This window comes from Nyctereutes procyonoides, unplaced genomic scaffold, assembly GCF_905146905.1.
Source record: "Nyctereutes procyonoides isolate TBG_1078 unplaced genomic scaffold, NYPRO_anot_genome, whole genome shotgun sequence".
Taxonomy (NCBI): domain Eukaryota; kingdom Metazoa; phylum Chordata; class Mammalia; order Carnivora; family Canidae; genus Nyctereutes; species Nyctereutes procyonoides.
In genome coordinates, this window is record NW_026575048.1 from 22,323,973 (window position 1) to 22,350,896 (window position 26,924).

The 26,924-nt window shown below is 44.0% G+C and overlaps 1 protein-coding gene across 5 annotated transcripts in view; it reads left to right on the forward strand.

Annotated features, from left to right (window-relative positions):
• Positions 1 to 26,924, forward strand: part of PLB1 (phospholipase B1) — a 139,453-nt gene that overhangs the window by 61,615 nt on the left and 50,914 nt on the right. For all 5 annotated transcript variants that reach the window (XM_055327243.1, XM_055327241.1, XM_055327245.1 and 2 more), the window contains 10 exons: positions 632 to 706; positions 2,705 to 2,768; positions 9,979 to 10,037; positions 11,805 to 11,878; positions 13,381 to 13,424; positions 19,980 to 20,088; positions 22,784 to 22,835; positions 23,155 to 23,235; positions 26,097 to 26,162; positions 26,479 to 26,579. In XM_055327243.1, the coding sequence (XP_055183218.1) occupies positions 632 to 706; positions 2,705 to 2,768; positions 9,979 to 10,037; positions 11,805 to 11,878; positions 13,381 to 13,424; positions 19,980 to 20,088; positions 22,784 to 22,835; positions 23,155 to 23,235; positions 26,097 to 26,162; positions 26,479 to 26,579 (725 nt within the window). The remainder of the gene's footprint in view (positions 1 to 631; positions 707 to 2,704; positions 2,769 to 9,978; positions 10,038 to 11,804; positions 11,879 to 13,380; positions 13,425 to 19,979; positions 20,089 to 22,783; positions 22,836 to 23,154; positions 23,236 to 26,096; positions 26,163 to 26,478; positions 26,580 to 26,924) is intronic.

Consider the following 26,924-nt stretch of genomic DNA (forward strand, 5'->3'; position numbering starts at 1 on the left):
GTACTTGACACACGTAAGGTTTACACCTGTGGGTCAGGAGAGCCATATTAGCAGAACTGAGGCCCCCTCTACACCTATAGAAGGCACGGGCCCAAAGCCATAGCTTACCTGGTCCCAAATGTGAGGATGGGTGTCTTAAATAATGTGCCTAATATATAGTAGGTATTAAATTAATGTTACTGAATAAATGATGAGAAAAGACAAACTGAACATAGGAGAATTCCTTTACACTTAATGCTAGTTAAATTTTTGGCTTTCTTGCTGAATTGGTAAGTCTTGTTACTGGGCTGTAAGAACTATATAATTCACCCATTTCCCTCTTTGCCTTGGCTGCCAGGAAGCCTAAAATTAAGTTCTCTTTTTATGGAAATGTGTATACTTTGCCTGGTAGCATGAAGCTCAGGTAGCAAGAGAGGTCGACTGTTGCAAATGGGCAATTTCAAAGCATTAAATGAGCTTCTTCAGAGAACTAATGAGCAGTGCAGAGAAGAAAAGCCAGAGAATGGTTTTCTCATCATTTCAAGGATGGTATAAAAGTTCCAAACTGGCCAAAGCCATTAATGGATGATAAAGATGATTGAATGATATGGATTTCTAGGTCATGGTTACAATGTATTACCTTCTTCTGCAGGAGAATCCCTATCTGTTCACCTACAAGAACAGCAACTACAGGCCAAGGCTGCCAAAATCTCCTGAAAAGATTGAGGTACTGCGATGTTTTCTGTGACTGGCAAATATGCAAATGAACCAGGGGCGGTACCCCTTGCTGAGTCTTTGGAACCTTCCACGTGGTTCTCTAAGTTCTGGAACCTCATGAGCAGGCTGGAGAGGGTAAAGGGTCAAGTCTGTGGCTGCCCCCTGGGTGCTTGAGGCAGGTCTGCCTCACAGCTCCACCTCAGCCACCAGCATCCTGAGGCTTCAGAGGCCTATTGGGGTGCTCAGCCCTGCCTGCTTCCTGTCTATGCTGATGTAAAACAAGAATCCTCAGGTCTTCCTCAAATCTCTGACAGGTCCTTTTAAACTCATCTGAACCCTAAATCTGAGGAGAAAGTTAAGAAAAAGCAGAGAAATGTGGTAAAGTCTGAAACCACTCAGCATGGAGACCAAAAGTTGGTGCATACCTTCTGGGGGCCACCTCCCACTTACGCCTCACTTGGTGCTTATCTCATGAGTCTTTCTCTGATAGTTCCTGTCAAGATTAGATAGGGCACCCTGCACTCCTCTGAGGAGCCAGGAAACACTTGAAGGCTTATGTCCGCATTCTCAGAGGACTGGCGACCAATGCAAGTTGAGACAAATTTTGTACTAGAGCCATCCCTGCCTGCCTGTTGTATAAAAGAGGGTGAGATTTACTCCAGGTGGCAAAGGCAAAGCTGACAGCCTGGGTTCCCACCACAAAGCCTGAGAGATATAATGTGAAAGATTGTTGACTTATCAACATGTCCCATACTCTCTAACTAATATCTCAGCAATGAGGATACATTTGGGAGGCAACATGGCACCATGAAGTGAGAGTACTGGCTTTGGGTTCAAATTCAGACTCTTCCACTTACTAGCTCTATGTCCTTGGGCAAGGCACTTAGCATCTTTGTTCCTTGGTGTTTTTAAATCTGTGAAATGATAGTCACAGCCCTATCTCAGAGTTGTTATTAAATTATAATACGTTCATAAGTATGAAGCACATCTACTAGTAGCTGTTCTGCCTTGAGTTCTATAAAAGGGTTGCTATTATTGTCCTCTGATAAGAGGGAGCAACACATTCTCTTGGGGTACATTTACAGAATACCTTCTCTGTACCAATAGAATACAGGGGCTCAGAGCAGGTGCCTTGTCACTATTTGTTGAATGACTAAATGGGTAGGTGTATGGAGGAGCACCAGGCTTAAGGGATAAAATCACAAATAAAATACATTCCTTGTTCCATGGAATTCAGGCGAGTGGAACCAACCAGCAATTGTAACATAGTATAGTGAGTCCTATAAAGAATCCATGGGTATTCTGGAAATACAGAGGAAGCAACCAACCAGAGAGAGTTGACAAGGCTTCCCAAAGAGTACAAATGACCCCAGCCTTGAAGGATGACTAAAAGTGACCAGGTGGATGGGAGTATGGGAACATGGAGGGAGGGAAAGGAAAGGGAGAATGGAGATAAACTTGGGCAGACACAGCGCATGAGAACAGGGTCAAGAGCTGATGGTTTAGAACGTCAGGGTCCTCTTGGGATGTGCTAAGGAAAATGGACTTCATGCTGATGTCAAGGCAGAAGAAATGTGGTTTTTTTTTTTCAACCAACAAATTTTTATTGAGCATCCACTATGCACCATTCTGGGCTATAAGGATACAGTACATGAAGCAGACAAAAATCCCTGCTTTCACTGAGAATTTGGATGGGAGGGTGGGGTGGCTGGCACAGTTGTATTAATGTTGGGGGAGAGAGAATGTCATCTTTATGGGATCTGAAGGCTGCAGATGCTGCAGTATTTTAGGCAAAAGTAACACAGGCCCGGGCATAGGAGAGGGGACAGGATGGGGGAGCATTTAGGAAAGGACGTCATGGATGCTTGGATAGGAGCGTTGAAGGAGAGGGAGGATCTTAAGGGATACCTAGGATTCTATGTTGACTAGTGTTTTCCAAATAGAGGCTCTGCTTCTCACCTAGTTTCCTACATTCCAAGATCCTATTTCTCTGTGCATCCCATTGCAGGTGAGAGATGGAATGGAAATCAGGTGCCCTGACAAGGACCCCTCCGACACGATTCCCACCTCAGGTATGTGGTTCAAATCAAGTGATTTTTAACCTCATTTGATGCCTGAAATCATCAGCCTAAGAGCAACTTTAACAGTCTTTCCACACAGTCTGAGATACACCTGAGAGGTTTTCTCCAAGGGCAGAGAGAGCTCTGGGTGTATATGTGTAAGTGCATTCTTGTGTTTGATTATTTTTTAACTAGAATAGGATAACACCATTATCAGAAAGCATTTATTAACATCAACTGTGTGCCAGGTCTTATTCTGTAAAGAGCCCAGTGTGAGTTGTGTGAGCTGCTGTCATTGTCCCAGCCTTTAAGCTTTGATGAAGTGAATTTGTTTTCCAAAAAGCAAAAGTATCTTTAAACAGGAAGCAGAAATAACCAGTCCATACTGCATGTCAGAGCTTTATACAGGATGCACTCAAACACTGCACAGAACAGGAAAGCGTGCCATCTTATAAACATGCTGTTCTCACTGCTTCTCAGTATTTCCAAAATGACTGTTGCTGGGCTATGAAAATGAGACTCGTGGAATGTTCCAGGCAGACACCCTCCCCAAAAGGGGGGCTGTCTCAGGGCTAAATCTTTTCCTCCAGGTGAGCCAACCCCAGAGTGATGATTGTATGTGCATGACTATGGGCAGTCATGGGGGTCAGGGGTGCTGTATGTTGATCTGCAGGACTCAAAACATTAGCCCAGGAACATTCCTGCAACAGTGCGATAGGTTCCCATGCTTGGTCCTAGACGGTTACTCATCTGTTCATTGATTTATTCGTCTGTTCATTCATTTATTAGATGATTGCTGAATGCTTCCTAGGTGTCTTCCAAGATGGAAAATTAGGTTTGGAGATGTCACAGTGCCTAGCAGGATTCTTTCAGGGATGCAAATCTTTCTAGTCAGACTTCCTTTTGTTGAGTGTTAGTAGAACAACTAACTGTCAGCCTGCCCTTTCATGCATTCTTAGCTCTCCACACTCTAATTAAGCTGTATGACTGGCAAGTATGTTAAAAATCCTTGTACCAGAGCTTCAGTATATAACCAGCTCTTGTTCTAAGTTGCAGAACAATGGAGTAGGTGATATATGTGCACACATATTTAGTCTTTAGATTTTTCCCTCCTTCATATTTGGCAACAACTCATTCCTGTTTGTTAGTTTACTAGTAGAACTTTAGCAGCAGAAACAAATTATTAGTTTCATACACAGGCCTTCTTCTAGCAAAACCCCCAAACATGTATGTGTGCATATATATACATATATGTGTATATATGTATTTATATATTCATATGTATGTCTGTACATAGGTGTGCATGTATGGTAGACAGAAAGGGAGAATTTGAATGATTTAATCACCATACTCTTTACAGAGAAATGGTCTCCATCTCCTTTGTAATCTTATCACTCTGAGAGGATGAACTATAAAGCATTTTGCAATCTGTCCAAATTATGCTCCTGTCATATCAATGATAACCAACCAATCCATTAGAACATATCTCAACGCCCAAAACCAAATAAAATGTGAACCTCCTCTTTATTCCCTGCCCCTGAGGATTATTGTGTTTATTGGCATGTAAAGATACAAGCACGAGAAATCTTAAGACCTTGAGATTGGAAGATACTCTAGTGATAGGGATTGTCTGAGTAAGCAAATGGATAGATTTAGGTCTCCTTGATCTAACCAAGTGCACATGGAACCAAAATGCTGGCTCACGCCAGCTGGGCAGCAGCCCTCCTGAATGAGAGCAGGAGGGCCTACCCTTCTAAGTCCTGCCTAAAAGGTGTCATTTAGGAAAATGGCCATAACTAACTGGACAATAATGAAAAACACATTTCATTACAGTGCGTGATCTGTGATTGGACATTTTAACGATCCCTGTGATTGTTGGGGTAGTTAAAAAGACGTAGCATGGGGCCACCTTATTGGTTTTCCTTGATAGTTGTCACTTATCTGGTGAGGTCATTCACTCCTCTGGAGATCATGTTTGTGATTTCTAATTGAGGTGATGGCATCTGATGCATACCTACAAGAGCAGGCCATCTTATCTTTATACCTCCAATGACTCAGCACATAGTAGGAGCCCAGTAAATGTTCACTGAATTAATCTTAATAAGTATTTTTAATTCAGCTAATCAGCAGTTCTGAGTTGAAAAAGATCTTCAAACCTACTAGATCAAAGTGCCTTCCATTAAAACAACTTTTCACTAAGACTCTGTATAAAATAACTGTTTTGCCTTCAGAGTTCTTTTCAAAAACCTCTCTTGTCATCATCTTCCCTAGTGTTTCTCTCCAACAGCCTACAGACACACACACTGATCTAACCAAAAGTGGTGTTTCAACTTAAGGTACTGCCTTCATCAACAGGACACAGCCCCCAGCAACCTGGGTGCCTTACTCATTCCATCTGGAGCCCACAGTTGATGAACCTCCTCTTCCAGTAATCTATGAGGCTTTGAAATGAGATATATAGAGTTAATGTGATTTTTTATACCTAATTGGTATTTGGTAGCCAGATAAAAATAAAAACCACCAAATTTTCCTCCCGGTCAGTGCATACGTGCATTTTGTTGAGTGCTATCTCCTGTGGGCTTTATAATTTTGTACATACTTGCATCATTTTCTATTACTCCATGGCCTGCCCCTAACATAGTTGGGATGACTAAGAAAAATATGCTGGACCTGGCAGCTGACCTAAAGCTTTCTCAGTGAGAAAAAGAGTAGCATTTTGCAAACAAAAGAGTAGCAATCTGGACCCAGGACAATGGTTCTTGGTTATCTGTGGAAGTTGGCTATCTTGAAGCTAAGCTGCTGATTCCATGCAGAGGGAAAAATTCATAGTATTTGAAAATAGAGATTCATAAATAGAGATGCCACAGTCATCAATAGTATATATTCAGAAGTTCATTTATATTCAGTGAAGACCTTGATTCCTTTCTAAGTCCTTGATGTCATTTATTTTACCCATTTGACTAAAATGAGCTATTCAAAAGTTGTTTTGAAAAATGCCAAGTTACAGCACCAGGGTGCTCGCTAAGGGTTTCCTTTTGTTGTGAGCTGGCAGTTGAACATCCAGTGTAGACTCTGCAGAGTCTATCTTCACCACCTGCTCATGGGTCTTGGTATGTAACCTAACCTGGGACTAGGAAGTAATGATGCCCCACAGGGATTAATAGCCTGCTTGTCCCTCGGTGGGACCAGTCTACTGAGCAAGTTCAAAATCACCCGAAGACCCTTGGATGAATAAGTATTTCCTTTCCCTGAAGTCTCCATCATTTAAAGCTTTGAGTAAAGGCTCTGACAGAGAGCCTCTAATTTAGCCTATAATTCAACTTAGCACATGTCTTGAGCTCCTACATCCAAGGTGTGTATTTTTTCATATAAACCCACACTAAAGCACTTCCAAGGCAGAAACAAGGCTCTAACATTGTGCCAGCAATTTACTACCATTGCAGAAGGCTTAACCTAAGTCCTTAAAAGTCCTCTCTCGAGCACATGGGTTGGGCAGTCCTAGCTAATAATGAGGAGAAAGCTGGTTTTTCAGATAATGGCTCCAGGTGGTTCAAGCTGTTGGGTTGTACCAGACAAAACTCCAAAGTGTCAAGTCTTTTCCTTATTCTATAGTCTACTATTTCCTTGCTATTCATGACATTTCGTCATAGTTTGAATGGCCTTCTAATAAGAGGCCCCCCTCTGTAGAAATCTTGATGAGTTATTGATGTATTTATCAACTCCTTTCAGGGTAGTGGACAGTTTGTACCAGATAATGTTTAGCTAATCAGCCCACATAAATTTAATCTTATCTCTAAACAGTTCTTTCTCCAAGGAGAGCAATTGCTGAAGTGCTTTGCTGTGTTTCCAGGCTGTGTCTTTGTCATACGTGATAATATTAACAAAGCTCAAATCAAGGTCTACAGAATATTAAACAAATGAAATATGTCGGGCTCTATCTTAATAAAATTCCAGATAAGCCAGACTCCTCCCACTTATGCTTGGATCATTTGGTTTGTTATCTCTCAAAGGAAATCCTTCAGAACAACAGGAGAACCCCCCCCCAATCAGTCTGTCTACACATACATACACACCCATGGATGTGGACATGCATGCACATATGTATGTGTGTATGTTTCCTTAGCTAAAAATTTAGGTGATAGGATGACCAGTTTCAGCTGCCTCTTTAGCAAACTGTAATGTGCTTTTGGAGAAAATCTGTCCATCTCTTCCACATTTTACCAGCTTCAAAGATTTCCCCTAACCTTTGCCCGCTAGCAAGTATTCACAGTATTCACTGTGTATATCATACGTTATGGCAACAAGAATACAGTGATTGACTGTCATCACCAGGAACTAATTTAAGTGCTCCAAAGTTGAGGGAAGGAGGTCTTATTTTCTGTTTTGTTGCCTTTTTTACCCATGGCCCAATTTCTTTGAGAAGAGGTCATTTTAAAGTTCTCAGGCTCAACCCCATGGATGTGTGCTAATGTGTGCAGCTGGCTTTGTGATTTGATATTGTTCTTCTAACCACATATCCTTAGCCCACCCCTCCCAAGACCTACTAAAGCAGAACTCTGAGGGTAGGAACCGACCATCTGTGTTTTAACAAGCTCTCCAGATGATTCTGATGCATGCTCAAATTTGAGGACCACTAATCTATATATTTTGCATACACACATTCACAATTATGTATGTGTTAGTTTACATGCTGTCATAGGAAGAAGCAGGGACTTTTACTTTTCCAGTGAGAACATATCCTCAGTGGGAGTGACAGCTCTCCATCTGCAGACAGCATGGAAGTCAGGTAGAAAAGATGTCTCCACGGAAGGAGATAAGGCTTGGAGATCTCTTCGAACATTGTTTCCACTGAGTGTTAATACAGCTTCTTGTGCAGGTATAATTCTAAAACCATGATTTGGATGTTGATGGGTGAAATGAGATAGCCCCGTGGGTCAAAAGCATCTGGTTCCGTTTCGCTGGATGTGTTACCAAATGATTTGACAAGGAAGGGCTGTCAAGAAGGCCTCCATGCAGACAAGTTTCATTTTTCCATCTTAAGCAACAGACCCCTGAGATAACAGGTTTCCCCCACCCCCACCCTGGAGTCATGGGCCACTCCCTGGTACGGATGTTGTATTAGATCCTCCTAAGGCACGAAACTTAACTGACAGTTTAGTGAAGTATTGCAACCACCAGAGACAATAGAAAGTACATCTGAGAGGAAAGATGGAGCCAGGCAAAGCTAGGGTGACTACAGGACTAAAGTACTCTGGGGGAGTGGGGAGTAAGTTGTGATTTGAGGGGGCAGAGCTTCATACAGCATAGGACCACAGAGTTGTGGTCCTCCAAGTGCCCGTGGATTCATGTTCACACGTGTATAAGGTAGAGGGGTAGAGAGCTACCGTACAGGTGTATATATGCAAGTAATTCTCCATATAGCGGTATTCATGTGGCTCTCCTAGCTTGTTAGCCAGGCATAAAAGGCCCATGGCCCTAACTCACCTTTGCAATGTGATTTTGTGCTAGTCTCCTTTACAGACCCTTCACTGAAGCCAGAGTGTACAACTATCCGTTCTTTACAGACATCACACACTTTACCATACCACATGCATTCTTTATGCTTTTCCCTCCATCCCCCCTCCTCACTCTCCCCCCATCCTCATCTCATATTGCACATTCAAATACTACCTTCTCTGTAAAGCCTGCTCTGAACCACACACCCCGCAGGGGTAAATCATCCTGCAACTTCAGAACTTCTTATCACTTTATATCTCTCACAGAGTTTATCAGCTTATAAATAATTATAACTGGGATGTTTCTCATTTCTTCCTTAGCTTCCGAGTTTCTTTAGAGCTCTCTCCGTTTCTGATCACTCCGTAGTCTCCAGAGCACCCAGCCACTGCTTGGTGGTATGTTTGTCATGAGTAAATAGCTGTTTGGCTACATTATAGTACATGTGCAAACTCAAAAGATGAAAAAAATAGAGTCAGGCTGTCAAAAATAGTATAGTGATTTCTCAAAAAGCTAAGCATAGGATTATCTTATGGTTACCAATTCCACTCCTCGGTATATACACAAAATAATTGAAAACAGTCATTTAAATAGTGCTTACACATGAATGTTCATAGCACTACTACAACAGCCACAAGATGGAAACACTCAAATGTCCCACAGCAGATGAATGGATAAGCAAGATGTGGTTATATCCATACAATAGGTTATGATTTAGCCATAAAAAGGAATAAAATATTGGCATATCATGGATGAACCTCAAAATCTTTATACAAAGAGGAAGAAGCCAGACACAAAAGGGCCAAATGGAATTTCATATATAAATGGAATTATATATGAAATAGCCAGAATAGGTAAGTCCATAGAGTGCAAATTCATGGTTGTCAGGAGCTCAGGGGAGCAGAGTCAGTGCTTTATAAGCGCAGGTCTCCTTTGGGGGTAAAATGAAAATGTTTTGGAACCAGATAGAGGTCACAGTCATCTAACCATTGCAAATGTGCCAAATACCCCTGAATTGTTGATTTTAAAATGGTTAATTTTATGTTATATGAACTTCACCTTGATTTTAAAAAATGAGTCACTGGTAGAAAAGCATGTTCCTTTTCACTTTAGAAAAACTGGGGGAATCCCTGGGTGGCTCAGCAGTTTGGCATCTGTCTTTGGCCCGGGGCGTGGTCCTGGAGTCCCAGGATTGGGGATCGATTCCTGCCTCGGGCTCCCAGCATGGAGCCTGCTTCTCCCTCTGCCTATGTCTCTGCCTCTCTCTCTCTCTATGTCTATCATGAATAAATAAATCTTAAAAAAAAAAAAGAAAAACCGAGCTAATTTTTTTAAATAGGGTGATATTAGATTTTCTCCCAATTATCAACAGATCCTAGAATAGGTTAAGTGTTGGTTACGTCTTTACCACAATTCCTGCCTTACTCTCAAGACCACATTCCAGGGGCTGTTTCAGGCATCAGGTTTCACTGAAGGCCCCAGACTCCCCTCTGAAAGAGGGTCGGACTTCTTGCCTTCTTGTTCCTGAAGCACCAAAGGAGAGAGAGAGGGAGGCTGCTCCATGGCTGCTACTGTTGAGTCTTATGACAAGGATGGGCTCTTAATATCTCTGTCCAAGCTGAACTGCCATTACAAATAGACTTTCTCTCAGTTTTCCTGGAAGGTCTTCATTCATTTTCAGAGGAGATAAGAACCCCTGTCTGCCATTAACTCGCAAGTGTAATCTCAGTTCACAGGCTGAAACCGGCTGACATCAAGGTAATTGGAGCCCTGGGCGACTCTCTGACGGTAAGTTACCCCGACTGTGGAAGGATGGGGCACTGGGGAGGAGATCTTGACCCCTATGGGAGCCTGGAGAGAAGAACTCTCAGCTCTGGCCCCTCTCTGGTCTGGCCCGCCTCCCCTGGACCAGCATTTGTGACCCATCACCTTTCCCCACGCCTGTCCTAACCCCGCATTCCTCTCCCAGCGATGGAATGAGGGAGCGAGCAGGAACTGGGGGGACCTCCGAGGGAGCAGCTGTGATAGAAGTGACTCAGCCCAGATCTCCCAGCCTGGCAGTGGTGGGCGGATTGGACTAGGTCTCCCCCACAGTGTGGGGCTCCTTCCAAGACCTGGCACTTGTCAGGGAGGAAATTAAAGGAGGGTGAAGAGAGGATGAGACAGGAGCTGATGCTAATGGGGTAGGGGGAGGGATGAGGGGAAGAGAGGGAGGTACACCAAATGATCCCAGCCAACCTCTGCACCCACTTTGTGGTGACCCCTCAGGCCTGCAAAGTGCTATCCATGAGAAGCAGGATCAGGCTCTAGGGAGACAGGGTGGAGGTTCCTAGAGGCTCCCAGACATGAGCTTCTGTTCATTAGCCGCTCATTATAGACAGACCCAGCTGCTATTCTCTGGGTCAGTAGAATTCAGGGCCTCCAGTGGAATCTTGCCCAAAGACCAGCAGATACCTTTCGCATCTGTGGCCTGTTAGCATTTGATCTATCTCATTTGGCATCATCAATGCAATCCTATGAAATATGACTCTCCTTCAAATTAACCCATAAAGAAGATAAAGCTGTGCAGGTGAACTGAGTGCCCGCAACACATAGCTCACAGGTGCTGAACCAGCACCAGCACTCCCAGTCCTGACTCCCAAGTCCAGAATCCTCTCCCTGTACTGTAGCTGTGTCCTCCGTGACCCCTCAGCGACTCTTCACCCCAACCACCCTACTACTTGTAACTTTCCAGAAGGATAAGCAGGCTGGTCCTTAGCACTGCTTCTCCCAACCACTTCCTGCTGGATGGGGCCCCCTATTGGTTCCCCCCATCCCCTGGTCTCCTTGAAGTGCTCTCGGGATAAGGAGTCATTGAGAATCAGCACAGCTCCTCAGGACTTGCTGGGAGGCAGCGTTTGGAGTGTGACATACATGGCAGGTGGCAGAGGAATTGGGCACCAGAGAGCAGGGGTCACACCCCAGGCGCAGGGGTGGGGTATCTCTCATGGAGGCCAGCCTCCCCATCACCCCCCAGCTGCCTGGGAGGCCCGTCTTCAGCTTGACTGTTGCAATGGCCCTGCTTAGAAATAACAGGCTTAGACAAGGGACATGTCAGATTGAGGTTTTAAAAGACCATGTTCTCTCTTCAATTGAAGGGCAGGGACATGGCATTTTATTTTCTTACTATTTTTTAAATTGTATATATGTGAGACATAGTGATATAAAAGGATTGTGATATGCTTCCTTTTATGATGTGTTTCACAACTTTTAAAAATGAGGCAAATGGGACCTTGAAATATGTCCTTTGGAAAAACGGACACCGCTGTCTAATTTTCAGAGCAATTTTGCAAGCCTAGTATCACCTGATCTGGGTCTGGGCAGGGTTTCTTACGGTGAGCCCAAGGTGTGGACAGCATCAGAATTCCTAGCAAGAGCTCTCATCTCTGTCAAGGCAGGATGCACATCGAGATAGGGGACTGTCTAGATTCTAGAGAGAGCCCAGGCCTTCCCAGCCAGAACCAGAACTTTCTGACCAGCGAGCAGGGAGACTCACCCCTCAATATTCCCTCTCAGGCAGGTAATGGGGCCGGATCCAAGCCTGGGGATATCTTGGATGTCTTGACTCAGTACCGAGGCCTGTCCTGGAGGTGAGTGAAGATGTGGTAAGACCCTAAATGACCCCTTTGCTGCAGGGCAGGGGGGGGACCCCCAAGCATCACAGAAAAACAATTCCTCTAGCAGACAGATGAACCACCTAGCCAGTGTTTTTCAGTGAGACACTTCTGTTTCACTTTAAGGAAGGAACGTAAATCTTCCCCAAACCACTATATTCCCCAGGACAGGAACTGAGAGCTAAGCAGGGGGACTTTGGGGGAGAAACATTTATGTTGGGTTGAAAATCTTCCCAAGCTTTCATTTCTCCCTCTGGGGCATAAGCTCAAAAGGAGGCAGTGGCCTTTGAAACCAGAGCCTAGCTGCTTTCTGGACTCTGTGCAACCCCGAGCAGGTTACTTAACCTCTGTGAGCTCGTCTCCTTATCTTCGATGCTGAGATAACAATACTGCCTGAGCACCCTCATGAGGATTAGAGTTTAGGCATCCAGCACGGTGCCTGACACAAAGCAGATCTAAATGGTAGCTGGCATCATTATTGAAAGGCCTTCATTTTACAGATGAAAAAGTGAGGCGCAGAGAGGACAAGTCACCTAAGATCAAACAGCCAGATGGCAAAAGAGCAAAAAGTGGAGCAGATGGTTCCTGACCCCTAATCTGGCACATTTCCCCCCATCGTGACTGCTTCATGCAGGCTTGCTCCTGCTCTGGCTGTAATCAAATCCAGACTGCCACAAGCTGCAGTGAGCAGGACTCGTGCTTTGAACGCCCCGCTCCTGCCAAGCAGGAGAGGGCAGGTTTGCTATTTTCTCAGCCGGGAATCTGGCATCTCTGGCCCCAGACTGAACCGGAGTGTTGAATCCCTGGCATCCTCCCTGGTGACGCTGCACAGAATTAAACCCCAAACATTCTGAGACCCTTTAAAACGTTCCCAGACATACTTGGCAGAGAACGGGGTTGGGGGGGTGGATATGGAAAAGCAGGGAATCCAATAAACTCTGGAATGTTGCATATTTCCATGCCTAGAAACCCATCCAACTCTGATTTCCTTGGAATTTTAGAAGTAGCTTGGAAGATGGGTTGCATTCTAGAAGACACCGTTTAAGCCAAACTGGAAGAGAGCGATGAGGGCAAACCTTTGCACTCTGTTTTCAGTGATAACACCCATGACCAGCTGCAGTGGCTAGCGGGGCTCGATTGGGCTGGGCATCCAGGGAAGGGTCACTTTCCCCTTAAAAGAGGGGTGAAGGGGGCCCACTGCATTCCCCTGCCCCCAACGTCAATGCTCAAAGTTAAAAGATCAACAAAGTCTGCTGAGCTGTTTAAATCCGTTTCTTGGCTGGATTTGCAGGGGGGACGAGGGAGAGGAGGGGCTGTCCTCTGGTTTGCTTTTCTACTGAGATAACGAGGGAACCACAGGTTCCAGGCCCCGGGGGTGTGTCTCAGGAGGAGCAAGGACTGTCCCCGTAGCGGCTGGGCCGCGCGGTTCGGCGCCGCTGCCATTCTCAACCTCCGTTTTCTTTCGTTCTGCACCACAGTGGAGGAGGCGATCACAACCTCAGCAGCGTCATCACCCTCGCAAGTGAGTCCGCGCTCCCGCTCCCCGGGCTCCTGCGGGCGGGCGGGCGGGCGGCGGCGGCGGCCCCGCGCGGCTCTGCAGCGCCTCCTGGCGGCGGCCGCGGGCTCGGCAGGGAGCGTGGCGGTGCCGCTCTGCCGCCTTCGCCAGGAGGCGTTGCGTCCCCAGGCGGTCCCCCGCTCCGCCCCGTGAGCATCCCGAAAGCTCGGAGGGATGATTTTTTTTTTTTTTTAAGAGAAATTGTATTTGTCCAAGGAAAGAAGAGACTAAAAGAGGAGAAGAGAGTTCAGGCTAATTCTTAGTGGAAAGTAATTAATTATAGGAAATGACTCCAGAAAGAAGGAAAGGGAACCCATCAACGCTTTGCCTGTCATTCTGAGCAGAGCACCTTTCTGGGAGGTGTTGATCTGGGCTGGGGCTGCATTAAGCACCACTGCATACAAAGATGTTGAGTTCCTGTGTGTCACTTTAGGAAAGGCCGCTATTGCCGCAGTAAGAGCTGGAATTACGTTGCGCAGGCCGTGCACACACAGTGAGGTTTGGGGTCAGATATTTTCCTTCACCTGCCACCTGCTGGGAATTTTTTTTTTTTTTTGAAGCCTGAGATACATTCTCTGAATGGTCTTCAGCATCTTTTTATTCTCCTTAGTGCATGCACATCACAGCGCTTGTTCTGAAAGCACACATGCACGTAATGTTATCATTACATTATTTCCTCTTCAAATCTTCTAGCTGATAATTTTGCCTAAGAAACTTAACTGGTCCCGTTCTCATTTGCTTTTCTTGTCATTATCCCTTTGTAATATATCTTTAAAAGCTAAGAAGTTATTTGAGGTTTAAGGCTCCAAGACTTTGATGATAGAGACGGCTTCATCTCCACACCGGCGGGACCGATGGGGCTTCATGAATGGTTATCTGTTTTTGCTATTTGCAAATCCTGTTGAATGCAGGTAGGGTACAGTCCCATGGCAAAAGTCCTCCCTGTATTTATTGCCAAGGGGAGGTGGTTTGGGTTGCTTCTGTGAGTGTGATTGGTTCTGCAAGCTGGCCCAGCATACACAACAGCTTGCTGGGCGGAGTCCCCTGCTATTATTGTGGATAAGACAATTGGAAATGGCTCAAGACCTTCACTACAGTGATTCACAAAGGACTGAGACGGTGTCACCCCTCAGGTGAACTCCCCTGACACACTTAGCCCAGCGATGGATCATTGCCTGTTCATACGCTTCCTTACTAGAGTTGTGAGAGACAGTTTGATCATAGGAGGCTGGACATTCCCCAGGGAAATAACTACATGAAAATGTGTTTGGAAACATACGAGAACATAGGGTTAGAACAGAAGCTCAGTCTGACTCCTGCTTCAGTTTAATCCTGCAAAGACTCCAGTTCTGGATGCTTGGGCAAGAGGAGCATGAAGCAAGGTCCCTGCCCTTCTGCCATCATCACAGTCTCTTTGGGGACCTGTCTCCCTAAAGACAGACTCATGTACCCACAATTATAGCTATGTGGACAGCGTTTAAGGGAAAATGAGTAAGAAGGTGGTTAATCCTGCCTTCTGAAAAGGGGTTTTAAGAACTAGAATTCATCAGGTCAGGAAAGGGGATGGGACATTCCTGGCAGAGATAATGGCACGTACCAGCAAGTTCTCACTCTAAACAACGTGTGGTGTCTTTCTATGATATTCCAGGTAAGTAGCTAGCTGGCCTGTGATGGATTCCTCCCACAATGGGAAACCTAGGACAATCCATTATTTGCATATTGCTCTAGTGATTTCACAGCTCTCCTTTCTATTGAGTAGAAATCAGAGTAACTTCTGTCCATTGGATATAATGTCCCCAAAGCTGGAAGGAGTTCAATGCCTATGTGTTGTGTAGGTCCTGTTGCAGGACTTGGTTCTAAAAAGCACTCTGTTGGATGGCATGATGCCTGAGAATACTGACTGGAACCTAGCACATGCCTTTCCCATGTCCTTGCAGATTGTGAGGCAAGGGAAAGTGCCCTGTATTGGGGCTGAGAGAGCAGAGTTCTGGCTTGGAATTCTGTGATTTTCAGCTAATCTCCCAGCCTTCCTCAACTTTGGGTCATCTTTCATTCAGTCCAGGAGCACTTGTTGAGTATATGTGAGAGTATGAGGTGTATACAGACCCTGCTCTCAGGAGTTTTCAACCAAGATGGGGAGATGGAAAAGTGAAAAGTCAAGTGTAGATCCAGTGTGATAAAGGTATGAGAGTGCATGAGATTGAAAAGATCAACCAAATGACAGGGCTTTAACCAGACTGATCAAGAGGAGTGTGAAGAAGAGACCTCAAAATCAGGAACAGAACAGGAAACATTACTACAGAAATAAAAAGGATTATGAGATGATTTTGAACAATTGTATGCCAATAAATGAGATAACTTAGAGGAAATGGTAAAATTCCTCAAAAGACACAAATTACTGAAACTGGTTTAAGACAAAATAGAAAATCTGAATAGATTTATAACAAAGAGAATGAATTTTAAAACTTCACACCAAAGAAAGTCCAGGCTTTTCTGGCTTCAGTAATGAACTCTATCAAACACTGAAAGAAGAATTTACATCAATTCTTAACAAACTCCTCCCAAAAATGGAGTAAGAGGGACTGCTACCCAATTCATTCTATGAGACTGGTATTCTCTTAATAACAAATAAGGCAAAGATATCACAAGGAAAGAAAACTACAGACCAGTATCTCTTTTGAATATATGCGCAGAAATCCTCAACAAAACACTAGCAAGCAAAGTAGAGCAGCGTATATAAAGGATTATAGCCCATTGCCAAATGAGATTTATCCCTAGGAATACAAGGTTAGTTTCAAATAAAAAAATAATAATATAACACACTGTACAAAAAGCATAAAGGACAGGGGTGCCTGGGTGACTCAGTTAAGCATCTGCATTCAGCTCAGGTCATGATCCTAGGGTCCTAGAATTGAGCCCTGAGTCAGGCTCCTTGCTCAGAGGGAAGTCTGATTGTCCCTCTGCCCCTCCCCAATGTTCATACTTTCTTTCTCTCAAATAATATTATTTTTTTTTTCAAAAAAAAGCATAAAAGACAAAAAAACTACACAATCATTACAATTGAGGAGAAAAAGTATTTTACAAAAACTAATATCCTCTCATGGTAAAAACACTCTACACACTGAGAATGGAAGGACATTTCCTCAATCTGATAAAGGACATCTGCAAAAGCCTGCAGTTAACATCATGCTTAATGGGGAAAGGCAGGATGTTTTCCTTCTGAGATCAAGATGTATACTCTTGCCACTTTTATTCAACATTATGCTGGAGGTTCTAGTCAAGACAGTTAAGCAAGAAAATAAAAGGCATCAAGATTAGAAATAGAATAAAGCTGTTTGTAGTTGCAGATGACATGATCTTAAATATAGGATCCTAAGGAATCCACTAAAAATTATTAGAATAAATGCATTCAGCCAGATTTCAGGGTACAATGTCAATATGCAGAAATTATTTTTTTAAAGATTTTATTTATTAATGAGAGACAGAGAGAGGCAGAGTTTGAGAAGCAGGCTCCATGCAGGGAACCCGACGCAGGACTCGATCCCAGGTCTCCTAGATCACGCCCTGGGCTGAAGGCAGCACTAAACCGCTGAGCCACTCGGGCTGTCCAATATGCAGAAATTAATTGTATTTCTCTACATTGGCAATTAACCTAAAAATGAAATTAAAAAAAAATTCTACCTACAATAGCATCAAAATATACTTAGGAATAAGTTTAACAAACTAAGTGTATCCTTTATACTCTTAAGATTGCTAAACATTGCTGAAAGAAATTTAATCAGAACTAAATAAATGGAAAGACATCCCATGTTAATATTGTTAAGATGACAATATCCCCAAAATTAATCTATAGATTCAATATCATTTCTATCAAAATTCCAGCTGGTTTCTTAGCAGAAATTGGTAAGCTGATTCTAAAATTCATAGGGAAATTTAAGAGACCCAGAATAGTCAAGATAAACATTTTTTTTTAAATTTTTTTTTTATTTATTTATGATAGTCACACACAGAGAGAGAGAGAGAGAGAGAGAGAGAGAGAGAGGCAGAGACACAGGCAGAGGGAGAAGCAGGCTCCATGCACCAGGAGCCCGACGTGGGATTCGATCCTGGGTCTCCAGGATCGCGCCCTGGGCCAAAGGCAGGCGCCAAACCGCTGCGCCACTCAGGGATCCCTTTTTTTTTTTTTTTTTTTTAATTTTTTTTTTTATTTATTTATGATAGTCACACACACAGAGAGAGAGAGAGAGAGAGAGAGAGAAGATAAACATTTAAAAGAACAAATTCAGTGGACTCACACTCCCTAATTTCAAAATTTATAAAGCTGCAATAATTAAGACAACATGATGCTGGCATAAGGATAGCCATATAAATCAATGGAATAGAATTAATAGTCCATAAATAAACCCTCCTACTATGACTAACTCATTTTCAACATGAGTACCAAGACTAATAGGGAAAGAATAGTCTTTTCAATAAATGGTGCTAGGATAATTATATAACCATATGCAAAAGGATGAAGTTGAACTCCTATCTCATATCATATATAAAAATTAATGCAAAATGGGTCATAGGCTTATATGTAAGAGCTAAAATTCACTGTTAGAAGAAAATATGGAAACAAATCTTCATGACCTTGGGCTAAAAAAAAAAAAACCCTTTTTAGATATAACACCAAAAGCACAAGTGACAAAAGAAAAAATAGATCGGACAAAATTAAACACTTTTGAGTTTCAAAGGATACCATCAAGAAAGTAAAAGGAGGGCAGCCCGGGGGCTCAGTGGTTTAGAGCCACCTTCAGCCCAGGGCGTGATCCTGGACACCTGGGATTGAGTCCCACATCGGGCTCCCTGCGTGGGGCCTGCTTCTCTCTGTGTGTGTGTCTCTCATGAATAAATAAATAAAATCTTTTTTTAAAAAAAAAGAAAGTAAAAGGAGGGACACCTGGGTGGCTCAGTGGTTGAGCATCTGCCTTTAGCTCAGGGCATGATCCCAGAGTCCCAGGATCCAGTCTTACATCAGGGTCCCTGCAGGGAGCCTGCTTCTCCCTCTGCCTATGTCTCTGCCTCTCTCTCTCTCTCTCTGTCTCATGAATAAATTAATAAATCTTTTTAGAAAAAAAGTAAAAAGAAAACCTGAAGAGTGAAAGAAAAATGTTGGAAATCATACCTAATAAGAAACATATCTAGAAAAGAACTCTTATAACTCAAAAATAAGATAATTCAATTTGGGCCAATTAAAATGGGCAAAGAATCTGAGTAGACATTTCTCCAAACAAGGTATACAAATGACCAATAAGCACATGAAAAGATGCTCAACATTAGAAACCATCAATGCACACCACACCATTATGAGATACCATCTCACATCCACCAGAATGGTTATTTTTAAAAAGATGAAGGTTGGTGAGGCTGTGCGGACATTAAAACCCTCATATGCTTCTGATGGGAAGGTAAATTGGCACAGATCCTTTGGGAAAAGATCTGTCAATATTTCAAAAGATTAAACAGAGCTATCAAGCTATCATATGATCCATCATTTCCGCTTCTAGAAATATATCCAAGAGAGATTCACACAAAAACTAGTACAAAAACATTCACAGTATCACTATTCATAATAGCCAGGAAAGTAGGAACTATCCAAATCCTTCAACTGATGAATGGGTAAATGTGATATATCCATTTGAGGGATTTATTTGGCAATGAAAGCCGTGAAGTGCAGATCTATGCTATAACATGGATAAACACTGAAAACATTTTGTTAAGCCAAAGAAGCCAGTCACAAAAGACATGCTGTATGATTTCATTTATATGAAATGTCTAGAATAAGCAAGGCTATATGAGAGAAGGTAGATTGATGGTCACCACAGGGTTGGAGGGAATGGGGAGGGACTGGTACTGAGTACAGTTTCTTTTTGGGGTGATGAAAATGTTGTAAAGTTGATTATGGTGATGGTTGCACAACTCTGTGAATATACTAAGAGCTATTGAACTGTACTTCGTGAATATTATGGTATGTGAATTATATCTCAAAAAACTATTATGTATTTAGGAAACAGAAAAAGAGGGGCATCTTGGTGGCTTAGTCGGTTGAGCATCTGCCTTCAGCTTAGGTCATGATCCCAGAGTTCTGGGATTGAGCCACAAGTCGGGCTTCCTGCCTAGTGACGAGCCTGTTTCTCCCTCTCCCTCTGCTGCTCTCCCCCTGCTTATACTCTCTCTGTCTCTGTCTCTTTGGCCTCAAATAAATAAAATCTTTGAAAAGAAAACGAGAAAAATGCATGATAGAAACACCAAATCCAGGCTCACGTTTATTCAACAGTAATTCATTAAGCACCTGTGTGTGTTGCCCATGTGGTTAAGCATCAGCCTGCTGGACACTTTCTTTCCATGTTGAGAGAAGAGTTAAGTTAAAAGTTTTAAGGGTGGGGGTTCCTTGTCTGTAACATGCACTGGCACTTATCAAAAGAATTTGAAGATTGTTTGGGGGTAGTTACTAAGCATATCTCTTCTTTATATTTACAGATATTCTCCGGGAATTCAACCCTTCCCTGAGAGGCTTCTCTGTTGGCACTGGGAAAGAAAACAGTCCTGGAGCCTTCCTAAATCAGGCAGTAGCAGGAGACCGAGCTGAGTGAGCAGGGGAGCCTTGGGGGGTGACCACACAGATCCTCTGGCGATCCTCCAGGGGTTTGGCCTGGCCTGGGGCATATGGCTGAAGGCTGGGGGGCTTGGTCCAAGGGAAAGGTCTGGGGGTCAAAGACAACACTGGGTGGGCTTTCCTGGGGGTGTCCCTCCCTGTGGGACACAGAAACCTACTAGCCCAACCCCACCCCAGGAACTAGTTACAGTTTGCTCTGATGCCAGATATATACTTTGAGCAAATTACTTTGCCTCCTCTCTAAATCTCATGTCCACAGAAGGCTGTGGTATTAAGGGCTCATTTGGAGTTCCAGTTTTTATTACTCCATTAATGCTTCATCTTTTATGTCCTCTTCTCCATCCCTTCCTCAGACATACTTTCCAGGCAGTCGTTTCAAGCTCTACACTTTGCATCCTTCCTGGGCTATTGAAAGAGCACTCCTGGGAGGGAAGCCCTGAGTCTGAGCCCTGGTGTACATGTCCTACTCCATCCCCACCCCTGTCTCCCTAAGCCCTAACCTCCAAGATGGGGCTGGCTGTGAACCTCTCCCACAGGGTGGTTATGAGGCTCAATGTCATGTTGAATGTGAAAGTTCTGGGGGCCTGTAAGTCACATACACCTATTGGGTCAGGATGGTGGTTCCAGCAGCGATGTAGCAGGGTTGCAGGACTTACCCAGGTAAACTGTTGATGAGCAATGGAACCATCGTGTTATGGTCCATGCACACTGGATGGCAGGTTCCCAAGAGCAGGATAGGCTTTCCTGGGCCCTATGCCTCCATTTCTCTCCATGGTCCCCAAAGGTGAGATGCTCCTAGGTTCGCTACCTGGTCAGAGAAAAGTGATTATCACACTAAATCTAGGAAAAATATGAGAAGATCTTCTCTGTTTCTTAATACTATTTTTCTTCCAAAATAATCACAAACCTCCTTATCATATAGTCCCTAGGAATTCTGTGTTTGGTTCCCAGATTTTCTGACATCATCTGGCCAGCTCTCAACACCATCCTGAATCTACAAGCTATCTGAGTAACTCTCATTTACTCATGACTGGAATAATCCAAATTGGAGATTTTACAAAACCTAATCAGTTTTATAAGGAATTCTGTGGCTTTGAAGTTTTCCTTTTGGTGGGGGAAAGGTAAAAAGCTACCAATTGACTGCCTAAAATTTTTGGCTTTAATGTTACCATAATTTTGCTTTTTTTCCAAGCATACATCAGCTAGTGGTATCCAGAGGGGCATTTCTAAGCATGATTAGGTCAGGGAGGCATCCAATTAGAAAACCTTGGTGGAGAACATAAAATTCATGATTCGTGTGGCCCTGGATTTCTGCTGCTTTCCTCAAGGCCATAGGGCCCTTTTGTGCAAATAATCCATTTGTCCAAGCACATCTTGGACCATAGGGAGGAGTTAGACATTATTACTCCCATGTTACAGGTGAAGAAACAAAGAGGCGAAGTGGCCTGAACAAATGCATCATCTTGACCACATGGCCGATTGTCCTCGTGCCCAGCAGGCCTCCCCCCAGGTCCCGTGATAAGCCCTTGTACATAATAGCAGGGTCCAACATACCAGGCACCTTCATGTTTACTAGCCCTGTGTTCTGCGCAGTCACTGTTAGCAGGTCAGACACGCAGTTATTCTTAATGCTGATATTGAGGCTCAGAGAGGTCAAGTAATCATCAGACTCTGGTCCCCAGGGCATGTGCCCTGATGGCTTTAGACATACAGATAAGGAAACCAAGACTCGAGTTGGTTAAGTGGCTTACCCAAAATCCCCACCTGGGGTGTCCGATACCTAGTCCCTTGTGACTAAGACCAGGCCGGCTGGGCTAATAGTTAAGATATGACAATGACTGTTTCCTGCTGGGATGGTGCCGGAGACTAGGGATGGTGGTGGTGACAGTGGTGGTGGTGATAGAAGTAATTCAATGGACCATTTCTGATATGGATGCTCACCACATGCTGCTCTAGGTTCTTTATTAAATCCATCCAACAACTCTGTGAAGAAGGGATGCTTACCCTCCCCATCTGCCACAGGACCAAAGCAAGGGTTTGTAAAGTTAACTACTTGGTGAAGGTCTCACTGCTGGAGCAGGAGTCAGCCCCATGCTGCCTGACACCAACCATGGCTCTTACTCCATGCAGCTGTTCTGCTCTTCTCATTTGCTGCTCCTCACGGCCCTTTAAGATAGAGAGGTTTATCTCCATGTTTGCAGTCTTTTGGAATGGGGAACTTAAGTTACATTCCTACAGTTAGCAGGAAGCAACCAAATGTCAGACCTGGGTGTGTCTGACTCAACCATGTCACCTTGAGGGTGAAGGTACCCTTGAGGTGAAGCTCGTGGCACCTATAGAATCAGTCCCATACCCAGCCATTTCATGTCATGCATGGCATGCACATGCAGCCTTCTGTTTGCCCCGAATGAGCCTGGCTTAGAGGAGACAGTAGGCCAATGAGGAAACATCCACCAAATCACCCCCTCATAGGCGGAATGTTTAGCCCTTCCCAAATCACAGTCACAATTCCCCCACCCAGCCCTCCACCACCAGAGGGACAGGAGCATGGCCTTCAGTCCAACTGTCCTGCTACATATTCATTCCTGCTGTCTCTCTGAAGTCCCCTCCTTGACCCTGCTTCATGGTCCCTGCTCCTCACATGGTGTTTTTGCATGTGTGCCCACAGGGATTTACCTGTTCAGGCCAGGAGGCTGGTGGACCTGATGAAGAATGACACGGTAATTCTGGGGGAAGTGCCACCTGGGGCTGCTTGAGGTAGCATTCCCCGGAAGAGGGAGTGAGCAAGAGAAATACGAGAGACAGGGTCAGCCTTGGGGTAAAGGATGAGGCCACATGGATATCCAGAGAATCCACCTTTAGAAACAAGGGATCTGGCACCTGTGACCTATGACCTCAGGACCCCAAAGCCAAAGAATAGAAAATATTAATGTCCATTAAACCCTCTGGTATGTAAACACGCATCCCTGCCAGTGTTCAGCACTTTGTAGTCTTCTTGACTTTGGAGCAGGTCACTAACTTGTTTCCTATTCATTTCAGAAGATAAATTTTCAGGAAGATTGGAAGATAATAACACTGTTCATTGGAGGCAACGATCTCTGTGATTTCTGCAGTGACCCGGTGAGTCTCCAGGCCCTTATCTCAAGATTCCCTGAGGGAATTCCACCTGGGATTTCCACACCAGGTGGCTAGAGCAGTGTGGCAGGGTTGGGACTTGGGGCTTGTGGCCTGGGATTAACCCCGAGACCAAGAGTGCATTCACCTCCAGGGAAAGATTCAACAGAGCTGGTTATGAAAATTGATTTTGATTAGGTTTCATTACAGGGAATCTGATCATATCATTCTAGAAACCAAGATAACATTCCAAGGATCTAGGAAAATCAGGTGTATCTTCATAGAGATCATTGTAAGTCAGCTCCTTTTTCCAGCACTGACCTGCCTTACTGTCTCTATTTTGAATGGAAAAGTTGATTTGCTAATGCAAGCATTTAGACAAGGTTCAGAGCCAACTCATTCCAAGCTGATGGGAACTTCAAGAGCTAGGCTGCTGCCCTGTGGGTGTGGTGCTTCTTCCTGGAACCCTGGAATCTCTGGGCTGGAAGAAACCCCACAAATCCTAACCCTATTGACCACTCTCCCACCTGTGGCAGGAAAATGCCTTTCCCAGACTCTAGCTGTTTAATATCCCCAGCAATGGGCAGCTTTTTAATTTGCCCTAATTAGTATTATAAGCAGGTACCATTTTTTTTTTTTGTAGTGTTTCTTTGTGTTAAGCCCAGATGGGCCTTCTTATAACTTCTGCCTTTTCTGTCTATGCTGGGCATGCCCGCACCTCTTCTCCATTCAATTCAGCTAACTTTAAAAATAATAGGTTTAATTTTTTTTATTTTATAAGCAATGCACACTAGAAACACATCAAAGCACATAGAAAAAAATATTTTCCATAATTACAGCATCCAGAAATACCATTGCTAACATTTTGTTAAATGTCTGTGAAAATGGAGAACTTGCTTTATTGTTTGCTAAAAATAGCGTCATTCTGGAAATATTGTTTGGTGGTCTGCTTTTTTTCAGTAGCAATCCCCTGGGAAGATACTCCTATGTCAGTAGTCAGTTTTCCATAAAATAATTCTTAATGACTGTAGCCCATAACCAATATTGGCCATGCTTAACTGTCCCCAATTATTGCATACTTAGCTTATATTGCTCCTAATTATGCCTGTTATAAATAACAGCAGGAGAAACATCCATCTTTAGATGCATCCACGATTGTTTCCTGATATATATTCTTAGTAAGACTTTGAAGCAAGACAATATGTACATTTCCCCTAATGTTTTATCATGAAAATTTCCAAACATACTGAGAAATGGAAAGAATTGTGCAGTAAAGGCCCACATACCCACTGCCTAGATTTTATAGTTGTTAACATTTTGCTGCATTAACTTAACATATATTTATCCATCCATCTTATTCTGGGCGGACTTTGCACATTTTCAGTGCTTTGGATACGGATTGCCAAACTGCTTCCAGAATGTTGGTATCAGTTATATCTACTTCCTCATGCTCCATCTGTCAATGTATGTTATTTGTTTTAATAGCTGCTAATCTAATAAGTGAAAAACCTGTACCTTGTTTTCAAGATCTGCATTTATTTGATTAAGGAGGAATAAACCTTTATTTCACTTGTTTAATGCTCATTTGAATTTCTCCTGATAAATTCTATATGACATCTTCTGTTAAGGTATTTATTATTCTCTTACTGATTTCTAAAAACCCCTTGTATTAAGTAAACTAACACTTTCTCAACTATGTTGCCTAATTCTTTTTTTCCATTTAGTTGTGTTTATAGTATTTTCTGATAAACAGAATGTTTTTAATGCCTAGTAGCATTTGCTGGGTGTGTATGATATGCCAGGCACTGTACTGGGAGTTAAGCCTCAAGGCTCTGTCCTCAAGGAACTCACAGTTAGAGAGGGAGGCACAGACAATTCACCATAACATGATAAGGACAATGTCGTGGTGTGATTGTAGTGATACACATGGAAGAGAACCCTGAAGTAAGAATTGCCATGGGAATTGGTGTTTTGTAGGGAGGAGAGTCAGGGGTGTATACGGAGCAGGAGAACTTCCAACTAGAGCTAGAAAATGAGGACATAAGCAGAAAGAGGACCAGCAGAGCAAAATTTAGGAAATAGAGAGTCTTGCCTGAGCCTTGGGAACTTCTGCCCTAAGGGGCAATCCTGCCCCCAGACCCCTCACAGCCTGCTCTCCTGGCATCAAAGTCGCCAGAATCTGGGGTTTTCAGACTGTGATGTGACTGGCTCACCATGGGCCTGGGACTGTCACCGAAGCAAGTAGGACCTCACTTCTTGAATGCTACAATTCTGATTCACTTGGTAGGCAGGGCTTTTGGTTAGATTTCAGCCAGAGAAAGGGTTCTACTTAAATAAAAGCCACTAAATATGGAGATACAAAGAAATAAGATTAAAATGTGTTTATGCTTTGGAAAGGGGGTTCACAGGATCCTCTTCTCCTACCATTATCTCCTTAAGTGATTCAATTGGGCAGTAGATCCCCAGGGTTTTGAGGCTCTAAGCAGAAGAGCTCAGACCATAGGACCAGAGAACATTCAAGTTGCAGGAGATCTTAGAAGTCCTGTGCTCTAACACCCATTCTAGAGGGCCCCAGAGATGTGATATGCTTTAGCTAAGTCCCTACATCTGGTTAATGTGAAGTGGATTCAGAGCTTTCCATAACTATACAGGAAAAAAAAAAAAGGTTTCCCTGGGGGTCACAACCATGACTAGCACAAGAACAGTGGGATTGGTATGGAGGCTGGCGGCCCCAAAGGCAAACCTTGTGTTTCAGTGTTACCCATTCTGGCTGAAAATCAAGAAGGACGGGACCCAAGACATGAAGTGGCCCTGGTCCACAGAGAGATTGGGTGGTGAATGGTTTTGGACCTTTCCTCTTCCTGCAGGTCCGCTATTCTCCCCAGAACTTCACGGACAACATCAGGAAGGCTCTGGACATCCTTCATGCTGAGGTGTGTAGGCTGGGCTGTGTGGCCTCTGAGCAGCTCAAGCACAGTCCTTCTTGGGTCTCAGGCCTGGCCCAGAGGTAGCTCTGGCTTCCTGCCTCCCTTTCTGTGGAGGCCAGCACTGACCATGCTGTTGTCCTGGTCCTGGAAGCCTGAACACATAGGTGTCAACTGGGGGAGGCAAGGCAGGAGAGATGAAGGAAGTGGACCACATGAAAGACCGCAGACCTGGTATCCAGCAGGAGGGCTGACCCCGGGCCCAGATGAGAGACTGGAGCTGCCAGTCTCAATCTTCCTGGGGACTGGTCTTGCCTTTGCTCAGGTTCCTCGGGCATTTGTGAATCTGGTAAAAGTTCTGGAGATCATCAACCTGAGGGAGCTGTACCAGGAGAAGAAAGTCAACTGTCCAAGGCTGATCCTCAGGTGAGAAGGAAGCTTTGCCCTCCGGTGCCTAAAGTGCCATGGGACCCTTAGCAGAAAGTAACTTTGATTGTTAGAAAGCCCAATGGCAGATGTGAGAAGAGTGCTAAGACCACCCCACTTTCTAACCTGACAAAGCCTAATGGGTTTTCGTGACCCTGGTGAGGGCTTCAGCTACCCTCAGAGTACGTGCTTACAACCCAATCGCACTCCTATTGTCCTGGCAGCTCAGGACACCGTCCAATCCTCCCAGGAGGGAAGAGTAAAGTGTGAGGAATGGAGTGGGCCGGTGTGGGCCAGGCTCCCTGGCCACCACAAGGTGTATCCAGAGCTTCCCTCTCCCTAGAG